This window comes from Neovison vison, chromosome 1 (genome assembly GCF_020171115.1).
Source record: "Neovison vison isolate M4711 chromosome 1, ASM_NN_V1, whole genome shotgun sequence".
In the NCBI taxonomy this organism is placed as follows: domain Eukaryota; kingdom Metazoa; phylum Chordata; class Mammalia; order Carnivora; family Mustelidae; genus Neogale; species Neogale vison.
Window position 1 is genome coordinate 85,616,432 of NC_058091.1, and position 24,502 is coordinate 85,640,933.

Below are 24,502 nucleotides of genomic sequence, written 5' to 3' on the forward strand. Positions count from 1 at the left end.
GTGCAGATATCTCTTTGAGATCCCACTTTTAGTTCTTTTGGCTATGTACTCAGGAATAGAATTGTTGTATCATATATTATCATTTTTAACTTTCTGAGATCCACTATACTCTTTTCCATAGTAGCCGCACCATTTTACATTCCCACCAACAGTGCAAAAAGGTTTCAAGTTCTCCATATCCTTGTCAACACTTGTTATTTTCTGTTTCCTTGATAGTGGGCATCCTCATTGGAGGAGGGGCACATTATTGTGGTTTTGACTTGAATTTCCCTTATGTTACATGATGTTAAGCACCTTTTTATATGCTTATAAAAACTTTTGCATATTTTACTTGGGAAAAAGTGTATTCAAGTCCTTTGTCTATTTTAAAATAGAGTTATTTGTGGTTTTCACTTTTGTTGTTGTTGAGTTATAGTTGTTCTTTATATATTCTGGATATTAAAACCATATCATATATATGATTTGCAAATATTTTCTCTTACCCCATAGGATCCCTGTTCTCTCTATTGATTGAATCCTTATAATTCCATCTACTTCTGTAAAGTAGGTGGTGATATTTCCTATTTCATTCTTAATTTTAGTAGTTTGAATCCTTTTTCTTTTATTCCTGTTTAGTCTAGGTAAAGGCTTGTCAATTCTGCCTATCTTTTCAAAGAAGAAATTTTTAGTTTGTTGATTTTCTCTATTGTTTTCCTATACTCTATATCATTTGTCTGGGCTGTAGTTTTTGTTTTATTCTTCTGCTTTTTTTGGATTCAGTGTGTTCTTTGCCTGGTTTGTTAAGGTGGATGGTTAGGTTACCTAATTTGAAATTTTTTCTTCTTTTCATGCAGTAATTTTCAGCTATAAATTTCCCTCTAAGGATTTTTGAAGTTGGTAAATATTTATTCAGTTAAACATTAAAAATGAACTCCAAGGGAAGATCCAGATTCTTTAATTATAGTGAAAAGTTTTATTGAATATTAATTAAGTGTTGACTTAAAACTTTTTGTTTATGGAAGGATTTGTCACTGAGATTGAAGCAAGGCAGACTAGCAAGGGCTCTGAGCTGAAATTGGGATCATGACTTGTGATCCCAGCTCTGCCACCAGCCAATTGGGTGATTTTATGCAAGTTAATAACCTTTGTTTCTCAATTTCTTCATGGGCTCATTTAGGAATACATTAGGAATTTTTAAAATACGTAGTTATGAGGCTCCCTTGAGGTAGTGTGTATAAGATGGTTTTTTCATGCTCATGTTTATTTCCATTCATGCTCAATATTGAGTAATCATTTATTTTAAAAAACAATTGCTGGTTTAGTCAGAAAAGTGCATCTTGGGAAGGAAATGAAGAATCCTCTGTTGAGATTTAGTGAAACCCAACTTTCTGTTATTGTTTGGTGGAAAAAGATTCACTCAGGTGGGTTTTTTTTTTTTTTAAGATTTTATTTATTTATTCATGAGAGACAGAGAGAAGGAGAGAGACCGAGGCAGAGGGAGAAGCAGGCTCGATCCCGGGACTCTGGGATTGGGACCTGAGCCGAAAGCAGCCACTTAACCAACTGAGCTACCCAGGTGTTCCATTTGGGTTGTTCTATCTCTTTGATTATAATGTTAAACCTATTGGCCCATCCTTTACTATAATCACCATTAATCTGAAAGTAGCCTATGTTCCAACCTAGACAGATGCTATTGTTGAGAACTTAAAGTTAAGAGCAGGGGCCCTGGAACCAAATAGCTAGGTTTTGAAACTTGACCTTGCCTCATGCTGATGCTGAGACTTTGGGGAAGTTCCTTAGTGTCTCTGTGCCTCAGTTTTCTCACCTGTAAAATGGGTATAGTATCAGCATTTGCCACACAGGGTTGTCCTGAGGATTAAATGAGTTAATGTAGGTGAAAAAACCTGGTGGATAGGAATTACTCCTTAAGTGCAGCTATTATGACTGAAGGTTTAAGCAGAAGCTTGGAAGACGGTCATGGAAGGCATTCACTATTTTTTTTTTAAATACCCAGAGTAATATTACTTTCTTTTAGAGGTGACTCTTCCAGCCATGTGAACTTACTAGAGATTACTAATCCCAGACCTTCATCTGGTCTCAGAGATGGCATGTGACCCAGATTGGGGCCTATAGCAGTAACTGTTTCCCTGGCCATAGTGATGGCCAGAGCTGGGTCAGCCAGAAAACTTTTTCCTAACTGCGGTTATAGAAGATGGCTTTGCCTCTTGGGTCATGAATTAGAATGTTTTGTGTCTCCTTTTGGTGCATTTGGGTTGTTTATTTCCCTTTGCTTTTTTGTTTCTTGTTTTTTTGTTTGTTTGTTTGTTTTTTAAGCAGCATTGTAGAGACATCCTTGTTCATACTGGACATCTGCAGGATAATGAACTTGCTGGGACAGAATTAGAGTTTTCATTTAAATACATTTTCACTTGAATCCATCTCATGTTGGTTATTCTTTTTTATTCCAGGTTTCTGTGCAAGATGAACTAGTTCAAGTGCAGCCAAAGTTTAAAAGTAGTCTTCTTGAGGCTGTGGAAGTTTTTCGTGAGGATGTAATGAACTTTGCAGAATCATATGAGACGGTAATCTAAGTATTTGCATGCTGTGTGATAAAATGTTCTGTGGCATGTTTATATGGGATGACAGTGATGAATCTTGAAAAATTCACTGCGATTTGCACATTGTATATAAGAGGTTAGATTTAATATTTGGAGAAATCCGAAAAAAAAGGGGGGAACAGCTGAACCTTTAAACTTATTTTATAGAGGAAGAAAGAAGATTTAACTGTTAAAATGAGCAACAACTTTTGAGATTGTGGAAGGAAGGAACAAGAGGTTTGGTCTTGTGCTTTCTTTCTCAGGCCAGAATGCTCATTGTTGAAAATGTAATACAGTTGTTGGAAGGCTATAAGAAATTATAAAAACCTAAATACCAGGGTATTATGCAACAGATCTTTTTTTCACTAACTCTTAGAGAACCAAAAGGGTTACTGAATATAAATAATCAATGTCACACCTGGTCAGTCCCTCAGACAATTCAGCCTGGTAACATGACTGATGGTGATTCTCCCCTTTGAAGTTAAACTCAGAAGTTGGATGTATTCCCCTAACATATGCTACTTCCTTTTCATGGTCGCAATGGGTCTGGATTCATAAGCCATGTTAAGCCCTTAATAATAATCACATAACACTTTTTTTTTTTGCATGTACTATACCTCCCTCTTTTAGTTGGATTTGTCAACAGTTTATGGCCTTATCATTCCATTATCCTGCGAATCTGGTCTATTATTTAGCATATTCATATATTCAGGATTGTACAGACCATCTGGGGTCCCTTTTGCAACTGGGTTCTGGATGATGGCCACCAGAGACTGCATTTGCTTCATCCAAGTATTCAACCTACGTGCTCCTTTATTTCCATATTGGGCTGAACAGTCAGTGGAAGGAGGCTGTTTTCAGAACTCTGTATCAGTTATTCTAATGCACAAACACAGCATCATTACTTACAATCATAAATGAAATGAAACAGAGCTCTAGTGATGCAGGCTTCCTACAAGATGTAATTCTGGCACATTTTTTATTAGAGATGTCATGGTCTTTTAAAAATGAATGGAAGTTGGAGTGATGCAAATGTTCTAAAATTGATTGTGGTCATGGTTACACAACTCTGTGAATATACTAAAAGCCATTAAATTGTCCATTTTAAATGAGAGATTGTATAATATGTGAGCTATATCTCAATAAAGCTGTTACAGAAATTAAATGAAAGCTTCATATATGGGACAAAATTAGATCTTCCAATTAAAAATAATGTTTATTTATTTAAAGGAAATAATGGATAAACTCAAAAAATTGATAAATACATGTGTTTAAGAATTTAAATGGAGATTATATTATTCATTACAGGAAGGACCCATGGTTCCAAATATTCCACCCCAAGAAGCTAGTAACAGGCTACAGATATTTCAGGTGAAACTTCGTTTTCTGTATGTCAACCATGTGTTGTTATTCTTTAAAGTAATTTTAGGGAAAAATTTATGTGTTCTACCTTACACTGGAAAATTTAGTGTTTAAAGGGCATACAGATTTTAATCTGCAAAGTAATGTGATTCCTTTTCTTGTATCCCTTTGTGTTGTTCTCCACAGAATCTCCCCCTGTATTTTTAAAGAATAAGCCTTTGATTTTGAACTTACGTGTATACCTTATTTTGGTTCCAAGCATCTCATTTGTATGCAAATGGTAAAAATTCATAGAATAATAAAATATATCAGAATAAGATCTAAAATATTGACAAATGGTTTCCCTGTGTTCCCTCGGTATCCATTCCTTTTTATCCTTGACTTTAAACTTCCAGCTCATTTGCCTTACCCTGGACTCTATTATACTCATCAGATTCACCCTCTTTTCCTATGCTCAGACTGCTGAGCAAATCTAGAGAAAAATCACATACCCCTTTGGGTCATTGTTTTGCAGATTCATGGATTCCTATGTAAGCTAGCCCCTAAGAGGATCAGGCATTATTTGTGTCTGTTCTCTATCCTGTTTTCTGTAGTGGCCAGACTATATGTTCATGTTCTGTTTATGTTCTCTGTCCCACATGCATTTGTAGTCATTAAAAAATATTTATCAGATGCCAACTGTCCTGGTCAATAGAAAAGTGATTAAGGCAAGGTTCTTCCCTCTACACTACTAAAATCTGGTAGGGAACAGAGAGCTAGATAGATAGTAAGTGCAAAACTGTGTGGTGAGCCCTATGATCTAAGTGTGAGAACTAGTCTTACGAAAACAAACGTAGGGAACTACCAACCAAAATAGGAGGTGGGGCAGCCAGAGAAGGCTTCCTGGAAGAGGAGCCATCTGAGACACATCTTGAAGGACTATTTAGAGTTAGCCAGGGGAAGAAGGAAGAAAAACAAGTTAGACAGAATTTATACCTCTTACAAAGGCCCAGAAATGAGGAGTTAAGCCGGGGGATTTAGGGAGATGTGGGGCACAGTGGGCAGAGAGGATAGGGATGAGGGAGGGATGGGACAGCTGAGAGGGTGGAAATCACTACTGAGAGGGCTTTGTAGGCTCTGGTAAGGAGCTCCTGGCCCATTCTGGGGGCGGGAGGGCTCTAAGCAAGGAATGGCCTGTTGAGATTTGAATTTTTTTTTTCTTGAAGATTTTATGTATTTATTTGACAGACAGATCACAAATAGGCAGAAAGGCAGGCAGAGAGAGAGAGGAGGAAGCAGGCTCCCCGCTGAGCAGAGAGCCTGATGCGGGGCTCGATCCCAGGACCCCGGGATCATGACCTGAGCCAAAGGCAGAGGCTTTAACCCACTGAAGCCACACAGGCACCCCAAGATTTGGATTTTTAAAACAGCTGTGTGTTAAAAAGATTTCTCTGGCATTAGTGCGGAGAATGCTCTGGAAGGAGGATGGTTAGACTCACGGCAGCTTCAGTCATGCAATTAAGAAATTGTAAAGATTGAGACCAACCAAATGCACTTGCAATGAAGAAAACTGGATGGATCATGAGTTTATTAACAAGACCAACGTGATAGGCCTGGAGCCTGGGCTGAGGGGAAGAGGGGGAGATTTCCAGCTTGGGAAAACAGAAGAAAGTAGAGTCATTTACTGAAGTACGGGTGTGGGAAGAGTAGTTTTGAGATTAGTTTGGACAGATGACCTTGTCTCCCAATTTACAGAGATGATTTAGGCTGTGTGTGTGCAGTAAATTTCAGAGAGATGTGTTGCTTTTCCTGTCCCTGGGGACTCTGGACTCTCCCTTGTTTCTTCTTAGCCTGACCCTTTTCTCTCCTTCCCTCTTAACCCCTTCCCCTTCACTAAGTCTTCCCAATCAATATGTTAAAAAGCTGTGTGTCTTTCCTTTTTAAAGTAACAATAAGACACCTATTTCTCTGTTCTGTGCCCCCTTTTAGATGTCACTTTTTTCTTCACCAGGCCCCAGTTTCTGCCTGCCTTTGTACTCTGATAGCTTCCATGGTTGAGCCACCAGGAGGTCCAGAGATGTTGTCCAAAATCCGGTGTTTTCTTCTTTACTAGCAGCCATATGAAGGCTTTCTGTAGCTAACTTAGTTTTGCCTCGTGCTGGGTGGGTATTTCTTAATATCCTTTTACCTATGTCAGAGATAACTTCCTAATACTTTGCCATTGGGTTTTTTCACCTCAAAGCAAATAAAAAGAAGAGTAGATTCAGTAATCTTGTCCTCGATGCTGTATGTGCATGTTCCTTAGATGGTTCAGGCTGGTTCCATGCATGTTTTTCTCAGAAGGGTTCAGTCAAGTGGAACTTCTCATATGGTATCTAACTTTCAAGTATCTCCCTTGATTTGAGGGATTTAAATGGAAAATCCAGACCCAAGGGCGCCTGGGAGGCTCAGTTGGTTAAGTTTCTGCCTTTGGCTCAGGTCATGAGCCCAGGGTCCTGGGATCCAGCCCAGCATCGGGCTCCCTGCTCAGTGGGGATTCTGCTTCTTCCTCTCCCTCCCTCCCCACTTGCAGTTTCTCTTTCATTCTCTCTCTCTCAAATAAATAAATAAATAAATAAAATCTTGAGGGGGGGTAAAAAAAAAGGGACTCCAGACCCAGATAAAAAAGGGTTCTTCTAGGATCACTGGAGCAACCAGGATTTGTAGCCTAGACCCTAGAGGAATAATCTTGTGCCAAGTAAGGAAATCAGCTGTCACAGAGCCCATTGTCTGTGCTGCCTGGTTCCACGGGCCAGGTAGGTCTAGCCCAGAAAGCCTGGTGGATTTCTATAAGGCAGGTTGTCCATGCTGGCCAGGGTTTTCATGGGAGGCAGCAGGCCTTCCACTTGAATATGGTGTCCGCAGACAAAAAGTCTAGTCCCTTGTTATTGCTGTGGTTCTTTTGTCCTAGGACAATAGTGGTCACTTTTGGTCCCTTTTTGCCGGACCCTGGAGGAGGCTCTGATCCTTAGCTACCTGAAGTCTCCTGAGTCCCAGGGAAAGGCCTGCCTCTCTGGAGGAGCCAAAACCAACCAAATTTGCTCACCTGGTAGCTGCCAGCTGAGCCAAGCAGAGCCCCTCAGCAATAAAAACAAGGTGAAGAATGAAACTAGATAGTAATGTTGAAGGGTGATTAGTGCCAAAGGAAAAAATAGCAGAGAAGGGGCATAATGTGCTGGGCTCTGTGTATGTAACATGGAAGTGAACTTTAACACCATATCTCCAGAGATGGCCACCTTGAAAAGCTGACATTTGAGTAGAGACCTAGAGAAATGAGGGAACGAGCCAGACAGGTACCTGGAAGAGCAGCTATCCAGACGGGAGGGAGAGCACGTGCAAAGGCCCTGAGTGAGAGCAAATACGACATCATCTTACTTATGTTCTCAGTGGATTGTCCTGGCTACACTGTTGAGAGTAGATTATTGACTGTCAGGGGTGGAAGCAGAGAGAGTAATTAGGCTATTGCAATAATCCAGAGGAAGGTGACAGTATCTTGGACCAGACTAGTGGCATTGGAGTTGATGAGAAGTGGTTGGAGCCTGGGTGTATTTTGAGGGTAGATCCATCTCTTTATCATTTCCCTCAGGAATTACCAATTCATTGGTCAGTGACTGGGACTGTAATATACTACCTTTTCCCTGGGGGGTGTGGCTACTTCATTGAAAAGACATTGTAGGGCCCATCTCTTGATGTCTTGCTCCTTCTGTTCTAACTATGCTTGGGGGTGTGCACACAGTAGGCTATTCTCCATGCATCTGGCTGGGTATGTGACCCAACTGTCCTCAAAAGCAGGGGCACCCTCAACTTCCTATCCCCCCCAAAAAAGCAGATGCCAAGATCTAGATCTTGGAAAAAAGCAGGAAGCCTCACATTAGGCCTCAGGGTGCAGTGGTGTTCCCAGAGGCAACTTTACTCTGATCTCCGGAATTACTGGGCACTGGGTCGGCCTGCTGACAAAGTTGATATTTTGTTCCCCATTTGGCTGGTGCCATGGGTCTTTTTATACTATTTGGGGCCTGAATGGAAAAAGGGTAAATGACTGGCATTCATCAATAGTCTTCACCACATAAACAAGATTTTAAGTGTCATTATTTTAAAGTATGCTAAGTTTCACATTTTTGTTTCTCTTTTTCTAGTGTTCACATGGTTCCAGGCTACGTTAGTCAGTAACTTTATTGAGTGACCACTGTGCTAACCAACAACTAATAGAAAAAGTGCAAAATACAGCCCTTACTTTCTAGAAAGGAAGAGTTCATTGGAGTTCCCCTAGGGTCTTCCCCACTTCCTGAGTTGGGTCCTCTAAAATATGCTAACGGTAGCTGTCAGATCGGATTCACTGAATGTGGTGAGGTCTGACGCCAGACATTGTCCAGGGCCCTCACTGATGTGTTATACCCTTATTTTAAAGCTGTACATACCTTGTCACATGTGGATTATTTCTATTTGCTTTTATGCTTTAAACACGCTCCATGCTTAGCATTCTAAGTATAGGAGATCCCACTTCCAATTCAAGGGGCATGGGCATTCATTTTGCTGATTCAGATTGTTAGAATTCTCTCAAATGGTGTTAAAAGGGAATCCTTCATTTTATAGACTTTTTATTGCTTGGAGGAAAGACAGGGTAGAAAGGATTATACTCACTCATTTGAACCCTGTAGAAGAGAGGACAGGTCTAAATTAGTGAAAAAGCCTGAATTATAGATTTTTTAAAATGCAGTTTTATTACTTTCAGACATATTTATGGGAACCTGAAGTATAGGTCTTCTGGGGACCACATAATTTATTAAAGAAAAAATTTTATGTAAAATGGATGCTTTTAGAGTGTTTGAAAGTTAATTTTCCTAAGTGCTCAACTTTTCTTCTGATTGCTTGGTACCAGTATAAATTTCTTCACAAAACTTTGTTTCATAGATATTATTAAATAAACCTCAGTGTAGCTTTTATTCCAATTACAATAAATTCTACTTTAATGGGGCCTGAATTAATTTTATTTTACTACAACTTAAAAATCTTTTTATAGGCCAATTTTGATGATCTGTGGAGGAAGTTTGTTACATATTCATCTGGTGAACAACTTTTTGGATTGCCTGTGACTGATTATGAGGTTTTACACAAAACTAGGTAAGTATAGAAATTGGGCAAATATTACATGCAAATAATGAAACACTGTCCATTAAAAGAATCATGTCATCATTAAATCCTTTATCATGCAGAGAAGAGCCTCCCTTAGAACACTCCTAAATATTTCCCTTATTCCTGGCTGTTGCTGACCTACCAGATCCATAGTTGTCACATGAAAAACAAACATTCTTGGGGAATGCAAAGTACATTGCAAAAATCCCAGTGTTTTTAACCTATATTTAGCCTGTGCTTTACTTTGTCCTCTTGAATATTTTTAAACAGTGTCTATTATTGTGCAGAAGCACGCAAATAAAATATATTATTTATTTAGAGGACTAGTCTCCCTGGCTTTCCAGCTCTTCTTACTTTTATGCTAAGTGCTCTTTTCTGTTGGGTAGACATAGAAATTCATCAGGGTTGAAGGCCAAGGAACTTCATTGATTTTAAACAATACATAGATCTAGGATTTAAGCAACAATATTTTACTGGAATTTTATGTAACTTTCCTCAAGGTCAGAATTAAAACAGTGATTTTTTGCTTATTAGGATTATGGCTTTAGAAAAGGACTTTATGTTGACTTCTTTCAAAGTCGATTTACGTCTTTGCAAGAGAGACAAGAAATCGTCCAACCATAAATTAATGCCTCAGCCTACTTTAGGGTACATAGTTTGTATTCTTTTTCCAAAGCAGTCATTCACCAAGCTTAATCTGATGACCAGTTGCATTAGAACTGCAGGCATCTGTTGCTTGCCCTGATTTGCTGAATCAAAATCTCAGGGATTGGGTCTTGCATTTTTATAAATTCTCTAGTTAACTCTTTTGCACGTTCATTCCGAGACTCTGTTTTATTTTAACTGACAGAATTCCAGGAAAAACAATCATCTTCATTTATCATCTGGACCAATGGGCCCTTTAAATTTTTTAATATTTTAAAGTAATTTATGAATAATTTGCAAATTAAGAATTAAGAATAAGAAAAAGTGAAACACACTTTTGTTAGAAAATGTAATAAAAATTTAAGCAGAGAAAACCCACACTTTTACTCCATTAACACCCTGGTTTGAAGATACACACGCAAAATGGAGACTGATTCCAGAATGCGACTGGAGCCCAACCAATGTGAGTTGACTCTTTGGTGAGTCAGAAACTACCAAAGATGAGTTGTTGCACAAAGAAAACCTGATTTACTGCAAATAAGGAAATCATAGGCAATGGCTTCCAAAGCAATGGCTCCCCAAGAAATGGTGAATGGGTTCCTTTTGTTTAGGGTTAGGATGAATGTTTAACGTAGAGATGGGCATAAGGACACACATGCACCTTAAGGAAACATGCCTAATCACACATTGTATGTAATGCAAATGAGGCTGTGCTCTCCTTTGGGCTGAGCTTTAGTGTTATAGTGAGGTAAAGGTGATTGGAGGTCTTTCCAGAGGTTCCCTCCATGGTCCATCTGCACAGGTGCTAGTCAGAGGTTTGGCTCAGAGGGTCTGGATGGTCAGGTCAGGTGGGAGGTCTTGTCAGGGCAGTGGCTTTCACCTAAGGAGTGGTTTCAGGTCTCCTTTGCCCAAGTGAAGAGGGAAGCTGGAAAGAAGATCTTAAGGAAAAATGTAAGAGAAAAATGAAAAAGTAGAAACAGGTGGGTAGTGAAGGTCAGGTTATGGGGTCTCTTAGGTGACACAACCAACTGCTCATCAGCTGTCATGCATGAATGTGGATCATACTCATTCTGTAAACTCTGATTTCTGGTTTCAAATCCATCTTCCACAGCTTCTAGCTTATTATTACTTCTGATTCTTCTTGCACTTGGATTGTTAAAACACAAAACTGTTGAAAACTCAGACACATAGGTTTGTTGAAGAGAGGATCGCTATCTTTCTTACATTATAAATGCCAAAATCTTTATTTGTAGATTTGAATCATTAAGTCAATGAATTTCTTCATTTCTGCATCATCTGTCTCCTTTGAGTATACCTTTGCCTTCAGCATTCATCCACTTAGGGGAAGTCCCCAGTAAAATCTGTGCAAACATCACAAGTAATGAAAGAGCAATCATTTATCCTTTTCACAAAATGGGATGGTCTAGGTTCTTATAAAGCACTTCGTGATGAAGCTCTTGCCTCTATTGAAATATATTGCTCACTCATAAGGGACTGATCTGAGTAAAATTCATCTACGTAATCGTCATCTAAAGACCCACAGTCTGAGATCTCACTACACAGTTTCACTATTACAGTTAGAGTCTAGAGTGCTGCTCTGTGTCTTTCTCTTTAATATTTGGGGAGAACCTTTCTTATCAGTTGTCTTCTCTTTACAGTTTTAGGTTAAAAAAAAAAAAATTCTGAATGCTTAACCCTATTAAGTGAAAACTAACCAAAGATCAAAAGAACACAAAGATGGTTGATGTCTGTCTGGTGTTCTATTCTGATACTTTCTTAAAAGATGATGCAATGAGGGGTGCCTGGGTGGCTTAGTTGATTGAGCATCTGACTCTTGGTGTAGTTTAAGGTCATGATCTCAGGGTCATGGGATTGGTCCCACATTGGGCTTGTGCTCAGCATGGAGTCTGCTTGGGATTCCATCTCTCCCTTTCCCTCTGCCTGTCCCCACTCTCTCTCTCTCTCTCTTTCTGTCTCTCTCAAAATAAATAAATAAATCTTAAAAAAGAAGATGATGCAATGCTTTGGGTGTCACAGTATGAAACTTGAAGGATGACTGTTGTCCCTTCCTTATGGGAGATCTGGTCATACTTTTTGTATTATTTTAGTCATTTTTAGCATAGCTGGGAATACTCTGTGATTAATAATGAAATAGTTCCTAAGATGATCAGCAAAATGGATCAGCAAAATGAAGTAAGAATTGGAAAAATAAGATAACCAAGATTCCAGAATGTGTTTTAGATTTATAAAAGGGTCTGATTTGCCCTTTTGATAATTGCAAGATAGAATGAGTTTTACTACATTAAAAACATAAGCAAACCTTGCCTTTGGTCTTTGGATTATTTACAATAAGTAATAAAATTGTGAATATCAATCCTTAAAAATAGAAGCACTCAAAAAATAACCTCAAAAACTAAAATTGTGTCTCAGGGACATTCATGGTCTGCTAAGGACTGAGGCATTCTTGGGAGTATCCACAAACTCTGTTGAGTGTTCAATTTTTGATGTTTGACACAATAAAGGACTTTTTTTTTTTTTTTGCTTGGATCTATAAACACTCCTCTTATTCTTGTAATGTATATAATTCCATTTGGGTACATAAGGGAAAGCTTTCAGTAGGAAAGTGATGTATAAGTCACTTTCCTAAAGGCAGATGTTCTCATAAAAAACCAGCTTGCATTTGGAAGAAAGACAATCAAAACCTTAGCCTGAGCTTTGATCTTATTATCAGGTCAGAAAGGATGGGCAGTTTCCAGGGGTCCAAACATTGTTTACAATGTTTGGAACCATAATAATAATCACACCATTTGTTAATGTGAAGTCATAGTATGACTTGGAATGTTTGAAAACTATAAAATTGACCTAATTGATGGGGCTTTAATAAAATTTTTGTTTGGAAACTGAGTTGTTTGCATGTTGGTGTCTATAAGACATTACACATGTCATGTATGAAATGTTTGATTGGATGAATTCTGCCTATCCAATAATGATATTTATTTTTAAGATATACATTATGTAATAACTTAATTATTTGGTTTCTCAGAAAAGAGCTCAACTTGCTGCAGAAGCTGTATGGACTATATGATACTGTAATGAACAATATTAGTGGCTATTATGAAATACTTTGGGGAGATGTAGACATTGAAAACATTAATGCAGAACTGCAGGAATTTCAAAACAGGTGAGTTTGAATTGAATTAAGCTTACCTTTTTATAATGCCTATCTTCATAGGAACTGTAGGTATTTTACAAATACATTTATTTTCTGATATATAGCTGTATACAGATAATGCTTCAAAGAAATGTGTAGTGATGTGATTTTTCTTTTTTTCTAAAAGGTGTCGTAAACTCCCAAAAGGACTTAAAGATTGGCAAGCTTTCTTGGATCTGAAAAAAAGAATTGATGATTTTAGTGAGTCATGTCCTCTGCTGGAAATGATGACCAATAAGGCAATGAAACAGAGACACTGGGACCGAATCTCTGAGTTAACTGGAACCCCATTTGATGTGGAATCTGATTCTTTTTGTCTTAGAAATATTATGGAAGCACCACTACTTAAACATAAGGATGACATAGAGGTATATAAGCTTATAAGATCTTATCACTGGTTCATTAAAGAACATCTCTTATTTTTCTGAAAATTATGCAAATGGACATTTTATTTAAGGGTGTACTAAATGCTCTATATATTGTACCCTCAAAATTTGGAATGGCCCGAACATCCTTTGGTTTTGCAAAATAATATAGTAACTCAAGGAGATAAGATGATTATTTGAAATATGTTAGTTTGGGAGATTTCAATCTATCCGCCTTGTCCCTTAACTAGCTCTCATTTTTAAAAAAAATCTGTTTATTTCTGTATTGCATTGCTGGTGAATTCCTCAGAACTATTAATATTAATAGCATATGCCTGTTGCCTTTTTGTTATTCATTTTCTGACTCCTTTGTAATTCCTTTGTAATTCCTTTTCTTGTCTTCTCTCACTCTCTTCTTTTGTTATTTGTATATCTGTAGTGGTATGCTTTATCTTTTGTGTATCTACTATAGGTTTTTTCTTTGTGGTTGCCATGAGGCTTATATATAACAATATATTTATAACAGTTTGTTTTCAGTTGATAACTGAAGCTTGAATGTATTCTAAAGCTCTACATTTTTACTCCCCCCCCCCACTGCATTTTGTTTTTGATACCACAGTTTTCATTTTTTTTATCTGTGTCTCCACTGACAAATATTGTAGTTATAGTTTGTTTTATTACATTTGTTTTTTAACCTTCATATTGGCTTTTTAAGTAGTTAACTTACCACCTTTACAACATTAGACTATTCTGAATTTTACTATATATTTACCTTTACCAGTGAGATCTACACTTTCATATATTCCCTGTTACTAATTAACACTGTTTCATTTTAGCCTAAAGAAGTCCCTTTAACATTTCTTGTAAGGTTCATCTAGTGGTGATGAACTCCTTAAGTTTTGGCTTGTCTGGAAAACTCTTTAGCTTTCCTTTGATTCTGAAGGACAACTTTTCCAGGTAAGGTATTCATGATAATTTTTTTCCTGTCCTCACTTTGAATATATTGTGCTCCTATCTTCTGGTATGCAAAGTTTCTGCTGAATAATCTGCTGTTGGTCTTGTGGGAGTTTCCTACATAACAAGTTGTTTTTCTCTTGCTACTTTTATGATTTCCTCTTTGTTTTTAGCTTTTAACACTTTAATTATAGTGTCTTAGTGTGGGTCTCTGGGGTTCATCTGTTTTGAAATTCTCTGGGCTTCTGAGATCTAGTTTTCAGCCATTAATTTTTCATATACATTTTCTGTTCTCTTGTCCTCCTGAGATTCCTATAATGTGAATGTTGGCTTACAGGATCTATAAGTCCCTTAAGTTGTCTTCACTATTTTTCATTCCTTTTTTCTTTTTGCTCTGGTTGGGTAAGTTCTGGGCCCTGTCTTCAAGTTCATGATCCTTTCTTGTGCTTCATCTAGTCTGCTGTTGAACTCCTTTATTGTGCTTTTCAGTTCTGTGATTGTATTCTTCAGCTCCATGACTTCTACTTGGTGCCTTTAAAATATTTTTTTTCTCTTTGTTGGAATTCTCACTTTGTTTATGCATTGTCCTCCTGAACTTGGTGGGTATTTTTATGACCATCATTTTGAGTTCTTTATCTGGTAAACCACTCATCTCTGTTTCATTAAAGTCTTTTTCTGAGGAAAAAAGACTTGCTTTATTTGGATCATATTCCTATTTTTTCATTTTACTTTGGTCTGTGTTGATTTTTATGCATCATATAAGACAATAACCTCTCCTTAAAGGAGAGGCCTGAAGGAGTCCTGAAGGAGTGGCCTTGTGAGGAGATAAACCTTATCCTTCAAGCCTGCCCTAGCTCTTGGTTGTCTCTCAAACCTCTATGTTTGTCCCAGTGGTCTACTTTGTCTTTAGGTGCTCTCAGTAATTGAGGATGTAACGAGACCTATCAGGTCCCAAAGTGGAGGATTTCAGTCAGCACCTAGACTTAGGCTGATTGGAAACTACATCCTTAGGCAACAACTATTAAAGCATGCACATATGCCTATTTAAGGGAATACTAGGATATGGACATTTATATCTGTTCTCTCTGCACTAAAGCTGGGAATGACAGCCAGTTAAGAACTTTCTTTTCTTGCTACCATTCTGTTGAACCCATGAACAAAAGCCCTGCTGGTCACCACAGTCAGGCTATCAAGGGATGTGCCTTTTGGGTGACAGCCACAATTGTGGAGTGCCAGTTTTTTACACAGGCTCCTTTGTTGGAGATGCCAGCATTTGGGAGCACAGCATAAGGAGTCTGAATATCACACTCACCCTTCAAAGTCTCTGGAGAGGATTACAGTTGACCCTTGGATATATGTTTAAATAGGACCCTGCTCCTCAGGCCACAACTGTGAAGAAAAAGCAATAGGCCTCTTTCACAGTAAGAAACTGGGCATTTCAGTCTGATATCTCAGTGCTCAGCACTAGGAGGTGGGTAACTAGTTAAGAACTGCCCCCTCCGCCATTTATTCTAGTCCTGTGCACCTCAAACATAAGCCTCATTTGCCACCATAATCAGGGGATCATCCAGATCCCCTGTATGGCAGCTACAAAACAAACAAACAAAAACAAAATAACAAAAACAAAAACAAAAACTAGGGTGCCTGAATTGTGCATAAGCTCCTTTCAGGGAGATATTGGTGACCTACAGTGAGGTAGATGGACACTGCAATAGTGGTGCCCACCAGCCTCCATCTTGGGAGAGTATTTTGGGAGGCTCCAAGTTGTGTATTAAATTAGATGCCGGCCCCTCAGGCAGAAGCTTTAGTATAAGCAAATAGGCCTTTTTCACAGAAAGGATGGGCAGTTTCCAGGGGTCTGCCTCTGTGTGGGACCCACGGGTGTAACCAGATATGTCGATGCAAACTGTTTACAAGGGCTTGCTGAGCCATCTCCCCTCCCCCTCCCCTTACAAGAGCCCTCAAGCTTGGGTTTCATCTCCATCTACTGGTGTGTGTATATTTTCTGCTCTGGTTCATAGAGATGTTTGTTTGGTTTTTAAGCCTGCCTATGTTTTCTACTTTCTCTGTTCGCATTTTATCAGTTATTCTATATTTTTGGAGGTGAGGAACTATACCATGTAACTGGAAATCTCTCATATATATGATTTTGAGTTTTCTGCCTTTTCTTCCCCCTTCTTTTTTTTTTTTAATTATTTATTTATGAGAGAGAGAGAGAATAAGCAGGGGGAGTAGCAGAAGGAGAGGGAGAAGCAGACTCCCCACAGAGCAGGGAGCCCAACACAGGAGTTGATCCCAGGACCCTGGGATCATGACCTGAGCTAAAGGCAGATATTTAACCCACTGAGCCACCTAGGCTCTCCATTTCCTTCTTCCCTTCTTAACAATACATGTACACCAGCAATATATATTTCAAAGAATTTTGTCCTATTTATAAATGCCATTCCAATACTATTGAAGGAAATGAGGAATTGAAAAGGAACTTTGGTGTCCATCTCATTCTTATAAGTAGGTTTTATACTGAAGAATATAGCCATTTGTAAGCTGTGCTTTGAAAAATGCCATTTTGTAATTCCAAGGAATTCTAAGGTTCAGTTACTATTTGTACCCCAAAACAGATTCTCAGCACTGTATATGCCAGTACGTCCTGTTTGCTCTGCTCTGCATGTCCTGCTGTTTGCCAAGTTGGATGCTTTCTGTTCGGGGACTCACCACCTCTAAAGGAACTCTTTCCTCTCCCTGTAGAGTGTCTGCCCCCACCACCCACGGGAATCCCACTCAGTCTCATGTTCCCTCCTCAATGAGGCCTTCCCTCCTGCCTGCAGGCAGAAGTCCCTTCTCCCTCTTCAGAACTCCCAACGAATCATACCACTCTGAGGACATTTTTTTTTTAAATTTTTATTTTTTTAAAGATTTTATTTATTTACTTGACAGAGATCACAAGTAGGCAGAGAGTCAGGCAGAGAGAGAGGAGGAAGCAGGCTCCCCACTGGACATAAAGCCCGATGCGGGACTCGATCCCAGGATCCTGGGATCATGACCTAGGCCGAAGGCAGAGGCTTTAACCCACTGAGCCACCCAGGCGCCCCTGAGGACATTTATTATATGCTACTTTGTATTATAATTATTTGTGGAAATACCTTGCCCCTTTCAATTCCTTTCCATCTCTGAGATCTGTGATTCAGATAATAATTCTGTTTTCAGAGTATGAAAACAAATAGAAGCATGATGGGAAAATTATGTTACTTTTATTTTCCTTTATGAGACTTTCATATCAAGGACTCTCAGAAAAACAGGAAACCCTGTGAGGAAAAAAAAAAAAAAGAAAAGAAAAGACTTTTAAGCAAATGAGACATTCAATTAGGGCCAGAGCAGGCTGGAATACAGAAATGATTCTATACTACTTTGAAGAGTTCAAAGGACCCCCCACATATATTCTCCCTTGTTTCCTGTAACAACCTGCTGAGATAGAGCAGCTGTTATTATTTCCATTTTGGCCAAAAAACTCCAATTAAAATGTAATCAAGAAACATGAAGATTTAAACTCTGCTATTGTGTGTATATGGTATCATAAAAGAAATAGTAGTCAGATGGTCAGAAGGTTTCCTTGGCCATAAAATGAATAAATGACTTCTGGGTTCAAGCTTGAAAATGATATGATTTTCTAAGGCACTTAATTTGTAATTGGAAATGTCATGACATATTCTTTGATCTCCCTCTGAAGGATATTTGCATATCTGCCATTAAGGAGAAGGATATTGAAGCCAAGCTGACTCAGGTGATTGAAAATTGGACCAACCAGAACCTGAGTTTTGCAGCATTTAAGGGAAAGGGAGAGCTCCTTCTCAAAGGAACTGAATCAGGAGAGATCATCACCTTGATGGAGGATAGTTTAATGGTCTTGGGTTCCTTACTAAGCAACAGGTAATTTTATACTTTGGGGGAAGGTTTTAACTTGGTTTCTAGGGTTATATAATACTGGATGAAAGCCCAGTTTTGCATCTATGGCATAACACAAGGTTCTGAACTCAAGGGCTCACTCTTGTCTGTCCTTAAATGAGCTACCTATTTCCCTAATGATCATGGCTTCTGTCTCTTCTTTATTGTACTCATTTCTACTTAACTGTTTTTCTGGTGGGCACCGTCATAATTATTTCCCCTCAGATTGGCAATTTATCTCTTTTTTTTAAAATTTTTTTTCCAATTTATTTATTTTCAGAAAAACAGTATTCATTATTTTTTCACCACACCCAGTGCTCCATGCAATCCGTGCCCTCTATAATACCCACCACCTGGTACCCCAACCTCCCACCCCCCTGCCACTTCAAAACCCTCAGATTGTTTTTCAGAGTCCATAGGCAGTTTATCTCTTGAACATCTTGGCTCCCCACTAAGATGACATATTCATTTTGTTTTCTTTCTCTTTGGTTCCTCCAAGTTGTTATCTTTGCCTTCCTTGGCTAGCCCTGCTCAGGTGTTCACCCAGTGACCCAGGAAAAGTATTCTGGCAACACATGAAAGGAATATATTATTAGGGGCTTATTATGTAAACCCTTCATGCATTCTTTTATGAGGAGAATGGTCTATATGTGTGTTGGTTTTACTTTTCCCTAAGTGAGACAACCTATTCATCATTGGATTACTGAAACAGCTGGAAGGTGACTGTGACCTTGAGTGCAGTTTTTGGAAATGGGACTCAGATTAAGTATACTGTCAGGTCGTAATCTGGACATTAGCAACTTCTAATCCCCTAGCTGACTATGCAATAATTCTCAACTGTTCTTCATTTCAGCATACCTAAGAAATATGACATTACCTCATCATTAGCAGAATCAATGTCTGGGGTGCATGGGAATTCTAATATCCCTTCTCTAGGTTGGAATTACTGGTTAATGAATAATACCCTCCATGATTGCTGGCCTCAAAGGCATACTTGCACTTGGGTAATGACCTAACTCAAAAGCTCCTAGTTCTGGGAGTTCTGGGTTGACTTGTTGGGGTTAAAACTGTACATATAGGGCTGCCTGGGTGGATCAGTGGGTTAAGCCTCTGCCTTTGGCTCAGATCATGATCTCAGGGTCCTGGGATCGAGTCCCACATCCGGGTCTCTGCTAGGTGGGGAGCCTGCTTCCTCCTCTCTCTCTCTCTCTCTGCTTGCCTCTCTGCTTACTTGTGATCTCTCTCTGTCAAATAAATAAAATCTTAAAAAAAAAAACTCTACATATATCTTTGCTTTCAAGGAATCTGAATAATCCTGGCAAAGGTGACCATAGGATATTCAGTGGTTCTTAAACTTTATGGGATACTGCTTCCATTGCTCATTGCAAATTTTTCCTTGCTGATTTCCTGGGTGATGTCCTCTTGAAGAAAGACTGTAGATTCATCTGAACAGTGTCTGTAGCCAACGAATTTGGGATTGGAAGCCTTTCTTAGTTTCACACTTAACTTGGATTTAGCCTGATTAGTATAATATTTATTTATAGTACTAGTAAACTCAATGCTGACGCAGTGCCTGCTGGGTCTCTAGGGCTACCTGGGTGTGACTTCAGGAGGAAATTATTTATCTCCATAGGTGAGACTTGACTCCAGATACTGCCTGGTTGGTGACTCCTTGCTAGTGGATTCCTGATTGATCTATAGGACTAACTATCCATCATGACAGGTTCCACTAGCCAAAGTTGTGCAATGACCAAAGGGCAGAACGTGGTTATGCTAGATCTTATTTCAAGTCTCCCTTTTTGATGCTGGGAAGTTACACACCGTCAAAGATGATTCTTTTTTTTTTTCTCTCTCTCTCTGTGCAGGACCATTTTTATCCTAAATATCTAGGTGCTTCAACCCCCTGAAATGTCCATCTGTACCATCTTAGTGTGCTTGTCTTAATTTCGAAGATGCTTTTAGCATATTGACTTCTTTTGGCTCTAGAGTGTTGGCCAGATGGACAGTATAAATTGAGTGTTGAGTCAAAAGCCTCTTATTACCTGAATAGCTCACATATCTCCTACATAACTCTCTATATAGCATGGGCTTCTAGAGAAGTTATGGGCTGCATCCAGGCATCAGACTATACCCAGAAGACCCCCTTCTGTATGTAAGCAACTGCAAGTCACCCCACCCTGGATTATGAAAAGTTTGAAGAGTGTTATCAATAATGGTCACTCACCAGCAATGTCACTATACCACACCAAAACTACTTGTCATTGCCACAAACTGAGATCACCTTCTTTATTCAACTATAGGTAATTGGGTTCTTTTTTTTTTTTAATAATTAAATCTATGTTTTATTTTTTTTTCCCCAATTTATTTATTTTCAGAAAAACAGTATTCATTATTTTTTCACCACACCCAGTGCTCCATGCAAGCTGTGCCCTCTATAATACCCACCACCTGGTACCCCCAACCTCCCACCCCCCCGCCACTTCAAACTCCTCAGATTGTTTTTCAGAGTCCACAGTCTCTCATGGTTCATCTCCCCTTCCAATTTACCCAAAAGCACATACCCTCCCCAATGTCCATAACCCTACCCCCCTTCTCCCAACCCCCCTCCCCCCAGCAACCCACAGTTTGTTTCGTGAGATTAAGAGTCACTTATGGTTTGTCTCCCTCCCTATCCCATCTTGGATTCTTCTCCTACCCACTTAAGCCCCCATGTTGCATCACCACTCCCTCATATCAGGGAGATCATATGATAGTTGTCTTTCTCCGCTTGACTTATTTCGCTAAGCATGATACGCTCTAGTTCCATCCATGTTGTCGCAAATGGCAAGATTTCTTACCTGGTAGCTTCCCATCACTTCTTGCATGACATCCCCTGTATTTCTTGTCTTTCTTGGCTGGGCCCGGCTTTCTGGACACCTCAAATTCTCACAAACTCTGCAGCTAGCCCTGATGTTGAGAAAAGAGGAAGCATGCAATTTGGGGCCAACTATTCTGGATCTCTAACTCCCTAGAATCTAGGCATAGTGCCTGGTGGAATTAAAGTCTATGGGTGAGAAGAGCCCATCTGGGGCTCAATCTTGACTATTGGCCTTGTCATCATAGTAACAGAGACCAGGAACAGTGCCCTATGTGTTATTCCTGCAGTCAGTGCTCACTTAGATTTGGTTCACAGTAGTCTTCTAAAAACACCTTACTCTGTGTCATCACTTTCCTTCCACAAGCAACCAGCACAATCATTTTGCTGGACCTCTGTGTCCAACACTTGGCCCATCTTCCTGGTCTGTGACTCATACACAGAAACAAGGAAAATCGCTATAATGATATGAGTTTTATGCCTAGAAAAACAAATACCTCATTTGCTGTATGACATTTATTAGGAACTGCCTTTTAGGGAAAAAAAAAGTTAATTTCCAAAGGAATGTTTCTCCTCTAATATACTTTTTTTTTAAAAAAGATTTTATTTATTTATTTGACAGAGAGAGAGATCACAAGTAGGCAGAGTCAGGCAGAGGGTGGGCGGGGGGGAGCAGGCTCCCTGCTGAGCAGAGAGCCTGATGTGGAGCTCTATCCCAGGATCCTGAGCCAAAGGCAGCAGCTTAATCCACTGAGCCACCCCGGCGCCCCTCATCTAATTTACTTTGTTAGGCCATAGTATTTTCTGCATCATCCTTCAAATATGGTATTTTTCCATTTTTACTTTTTAGATATAATGCTCCATTTAAAAAAACTATCCAGAGCTGGGTGTATAAATTGTCCACTTCCTCAGATATAATTGAAGAGTGGCTGGTAGTCCAGAACCTTTGGGTGTATCTTGAAGCTGTCTTTGTAGGTGGAGATATTGCCAAACAACTCCCTCAGGTAAATACGGTTTTTCTAACTACCAAACGTACAGTTTGATGTGTGTTGTCTGTATGTCTCTGTAAAAGTCTTTACAAAGACATATGGCTGTACCTTGATTATTTAAACCAGGGTTGGTGATCTCTGGCCCACATATCTGTTTTTGCAAATAAGTTTTATCAGAACACAGCTGTATCTATTCATTTATGTTCTGTCTACAGCTGCTTTACCATTGCCGCAGCAGACTTGAGTGGTTATAACAGAGAACATATGGCCCACAGAGCCTAAAATATTTACTATACAGCTCCTTTGCAAAATAAATTTTAAAAATGTGCTGATTTCCTAATTTATATTAGTAGAAAGAAGAAATTCACTTATTTTCAAATTTCCAGGTTTTCTGAGGTTGTAAGGTACATTCAAATGTGGTACTATTAAATTAGAGTTGTTCATCTCTTCTAAGAGGTTACCTTACAATCTTCCTCTGAGATTAGAATTAAAATTAATCTGTATTGTATAAGCACAAATTAACTATTAGTAAGTTGACCAGTAATAGATCAGAAATATCCCATGGGGCAAAGAAACATCTTCAGAAGCCCTTAACAAAAATCTTTTAAACAGCTTTATTTGGGCCTTTTAAGTAAATACACTTACTAATAGCTTTATACTATAAAGGTAATGTCCCTTTTATGAAATTAAGGCTGCTCTTTCTGAATTTCCATAAATACAGGATCTATATAAATTAAAAATCAAGGACAAAAGTGGTTTTTTTTAGATTTTATTTATTTATTTGACAGAGAGAGATCACAAGTAGGCATAGAGGCAGGCAGAGAGAGAGAGAGGAGGAAGCAGGCTCCCTGCTGAGCAGAGAACCCGATGCGGGACTCGATCCCAGGACCCTGAGATCATGACCTGAGCAGAAGGCAGCAGCTTAACCCACTGAGCCACCCAGGTGCCCAAGGATACAACACATTTTTAAAAATAATTCTTTTCTTTTTCAATCAGAAAGTTGTATTGTTGAAAAAAAAAACCCTTAAAAATTTTAAGAATCAAGTTTATGCCATTTCTTGAGGCATTTTTGCAATTGAATGCAAAACTTAATATCATCCATAGTAAATAGAGAAATTTCATTTGCAAGAATGTAAATGAAGCTTTGTTCTGGGATTTCACTTTTTTTTTTTTTCTTTTTCCTGGGGTATTTTTGAGCTGTAATTATTCAGAGGATCTTGAGATCAGATTATTTTCATGCTTCTTCAGTTTGCTCATCAAATCAAACACCTGGGGTGCTGAAAGACTAGATTTGAGCTTTAAGTTGATAGCTCTGCAAATTAATTGTGTGGCATTTTGAAAAATATATTAAATGTAAGAAAACAAATAAGCGATAAGCCCCATTGTGACAAAGCAGTATTTCAATAGGCAGTTTTATGGCTGTTTTTTTGTTGTCCAGAGTTAATGCAGATGAAAAAAAATTGCTCCTTTAAATTATATAGACTGAGAACTAATAGAAGCGGGTCTGAGGAACTCTAGAAAATTCCAGAATGAAGACTTTGCTTTATTCAAATGTTAATTTTTACTGACTAGGAGTTTTGTTTTAGGAAGCAAAGCGGTTTCAGAATATTGACAAGTCCTGGACGAAGATAATGCAGCGAGCTCATGAGAACCCCAATGTGATCAGTTGCTGTGTTGGAGATGAAACCATGGGGCAACTTTTACCTCATTTGCACGAACAGTTGGAAGTATGTCAGAAGTCACTCACAGGGTAAGAGTGGAAGTTGTTAAGTTTCCTCTCATTTTATATGTGATGGTGTTTTCTCCCAAACAAGTAAATAATATTGATGGCATTTCTGGTTTGATAGGGATGGCTAAAGTGGCTCTAGGAATTTAGCATGAATTTAATTTTCCTGCAAAAAAGAACCCATAGCTTTGGGGGTTGGGGAGTTAAGGCATTGTAGTAGTTTTATAGGGCTGTTGTAAGAAATTTCCACCAGCTGGGTGGCTTAAAACAACAGACATTTATTTGCTCACATTTTGGGAGGCAAGAGATCTGAAATCAAGATGTCAGCACCTTCTGAAGGTGCTGATGGAGAATCTTCCCTTCCTCTCCAAGGAATCTTCCTTTCCTCTCCTTGGCCTGTGGCTGCATAACTCAGATCTCTGTGTCTTTGCATGTCCTTCTCCTCTTCTTCCTGTGTGTGTCTCTTATGAGGACTCTTGTGATGGGATTTAGGGCTCATCTGGATCAACCAGGATTCTCTCTTCTCAAGATCCTTAAATTCAATGCATCCACAATGACCTTTTTTCCAAATAAGGCCACATGCACTGCTTCCAGGGAACAGGACGAAGACATGTCTTCTGGAGGACTACCATTCAACTCACTACAGGCATGGAGTAGAGAGGCACACTAAGAGAGCAATTAGCCAGACAAATTCATGGATGATTTTCTTAAAAGGCAGTTCATTCTCAAT

General features: G+C 38.9%; 1 protein-coding gene across 1 annotated transcript in view; it reads left to right on the plus strand.

Annotated features, from left to right (window-relative positions):
• Window positions 1-24,502, plus strand: part of DNAH8 (dynein axonemal heavy chain 8) — a 336,143-nt gene that overhangs the window by 118,789 nt on the left and 192,852 nt on the right. Inside the window, exons 30-37 of the mRNA XM_044250418.1 lie at window positions 2,448-2,561; window positions 3,885-3,947; window positions 8,977-9,077; window positions 12,778-12,915; window positions 13,073-13,313; window positions 17,989-18,188; window positions 21,908-22,061; window positions 23,633-23,796. Coding sequence (XP_044106353.1) covers window positions 2,448-2,561; window positions 3,885-3,947; window positions 8,977-9,077; window positions 12,778-12,915; window positions 13,073-13,313; window positions 17,989-18,188; window positions 21,908-22,061; window positions 23,633-23,796 — 1,175 coding nt within the window. The remainder of the gene's footprint in view (window positions 1-2,447; window positions 2,562-3,884; window positions 3,948-8,976; window positions 9,078-12,777; window positions 12,916-13,072; window positions 13,314-17,988; window positions 18,189-21,907; window positions 22,062-23,632; window positions 23,797-24,502) is intronic.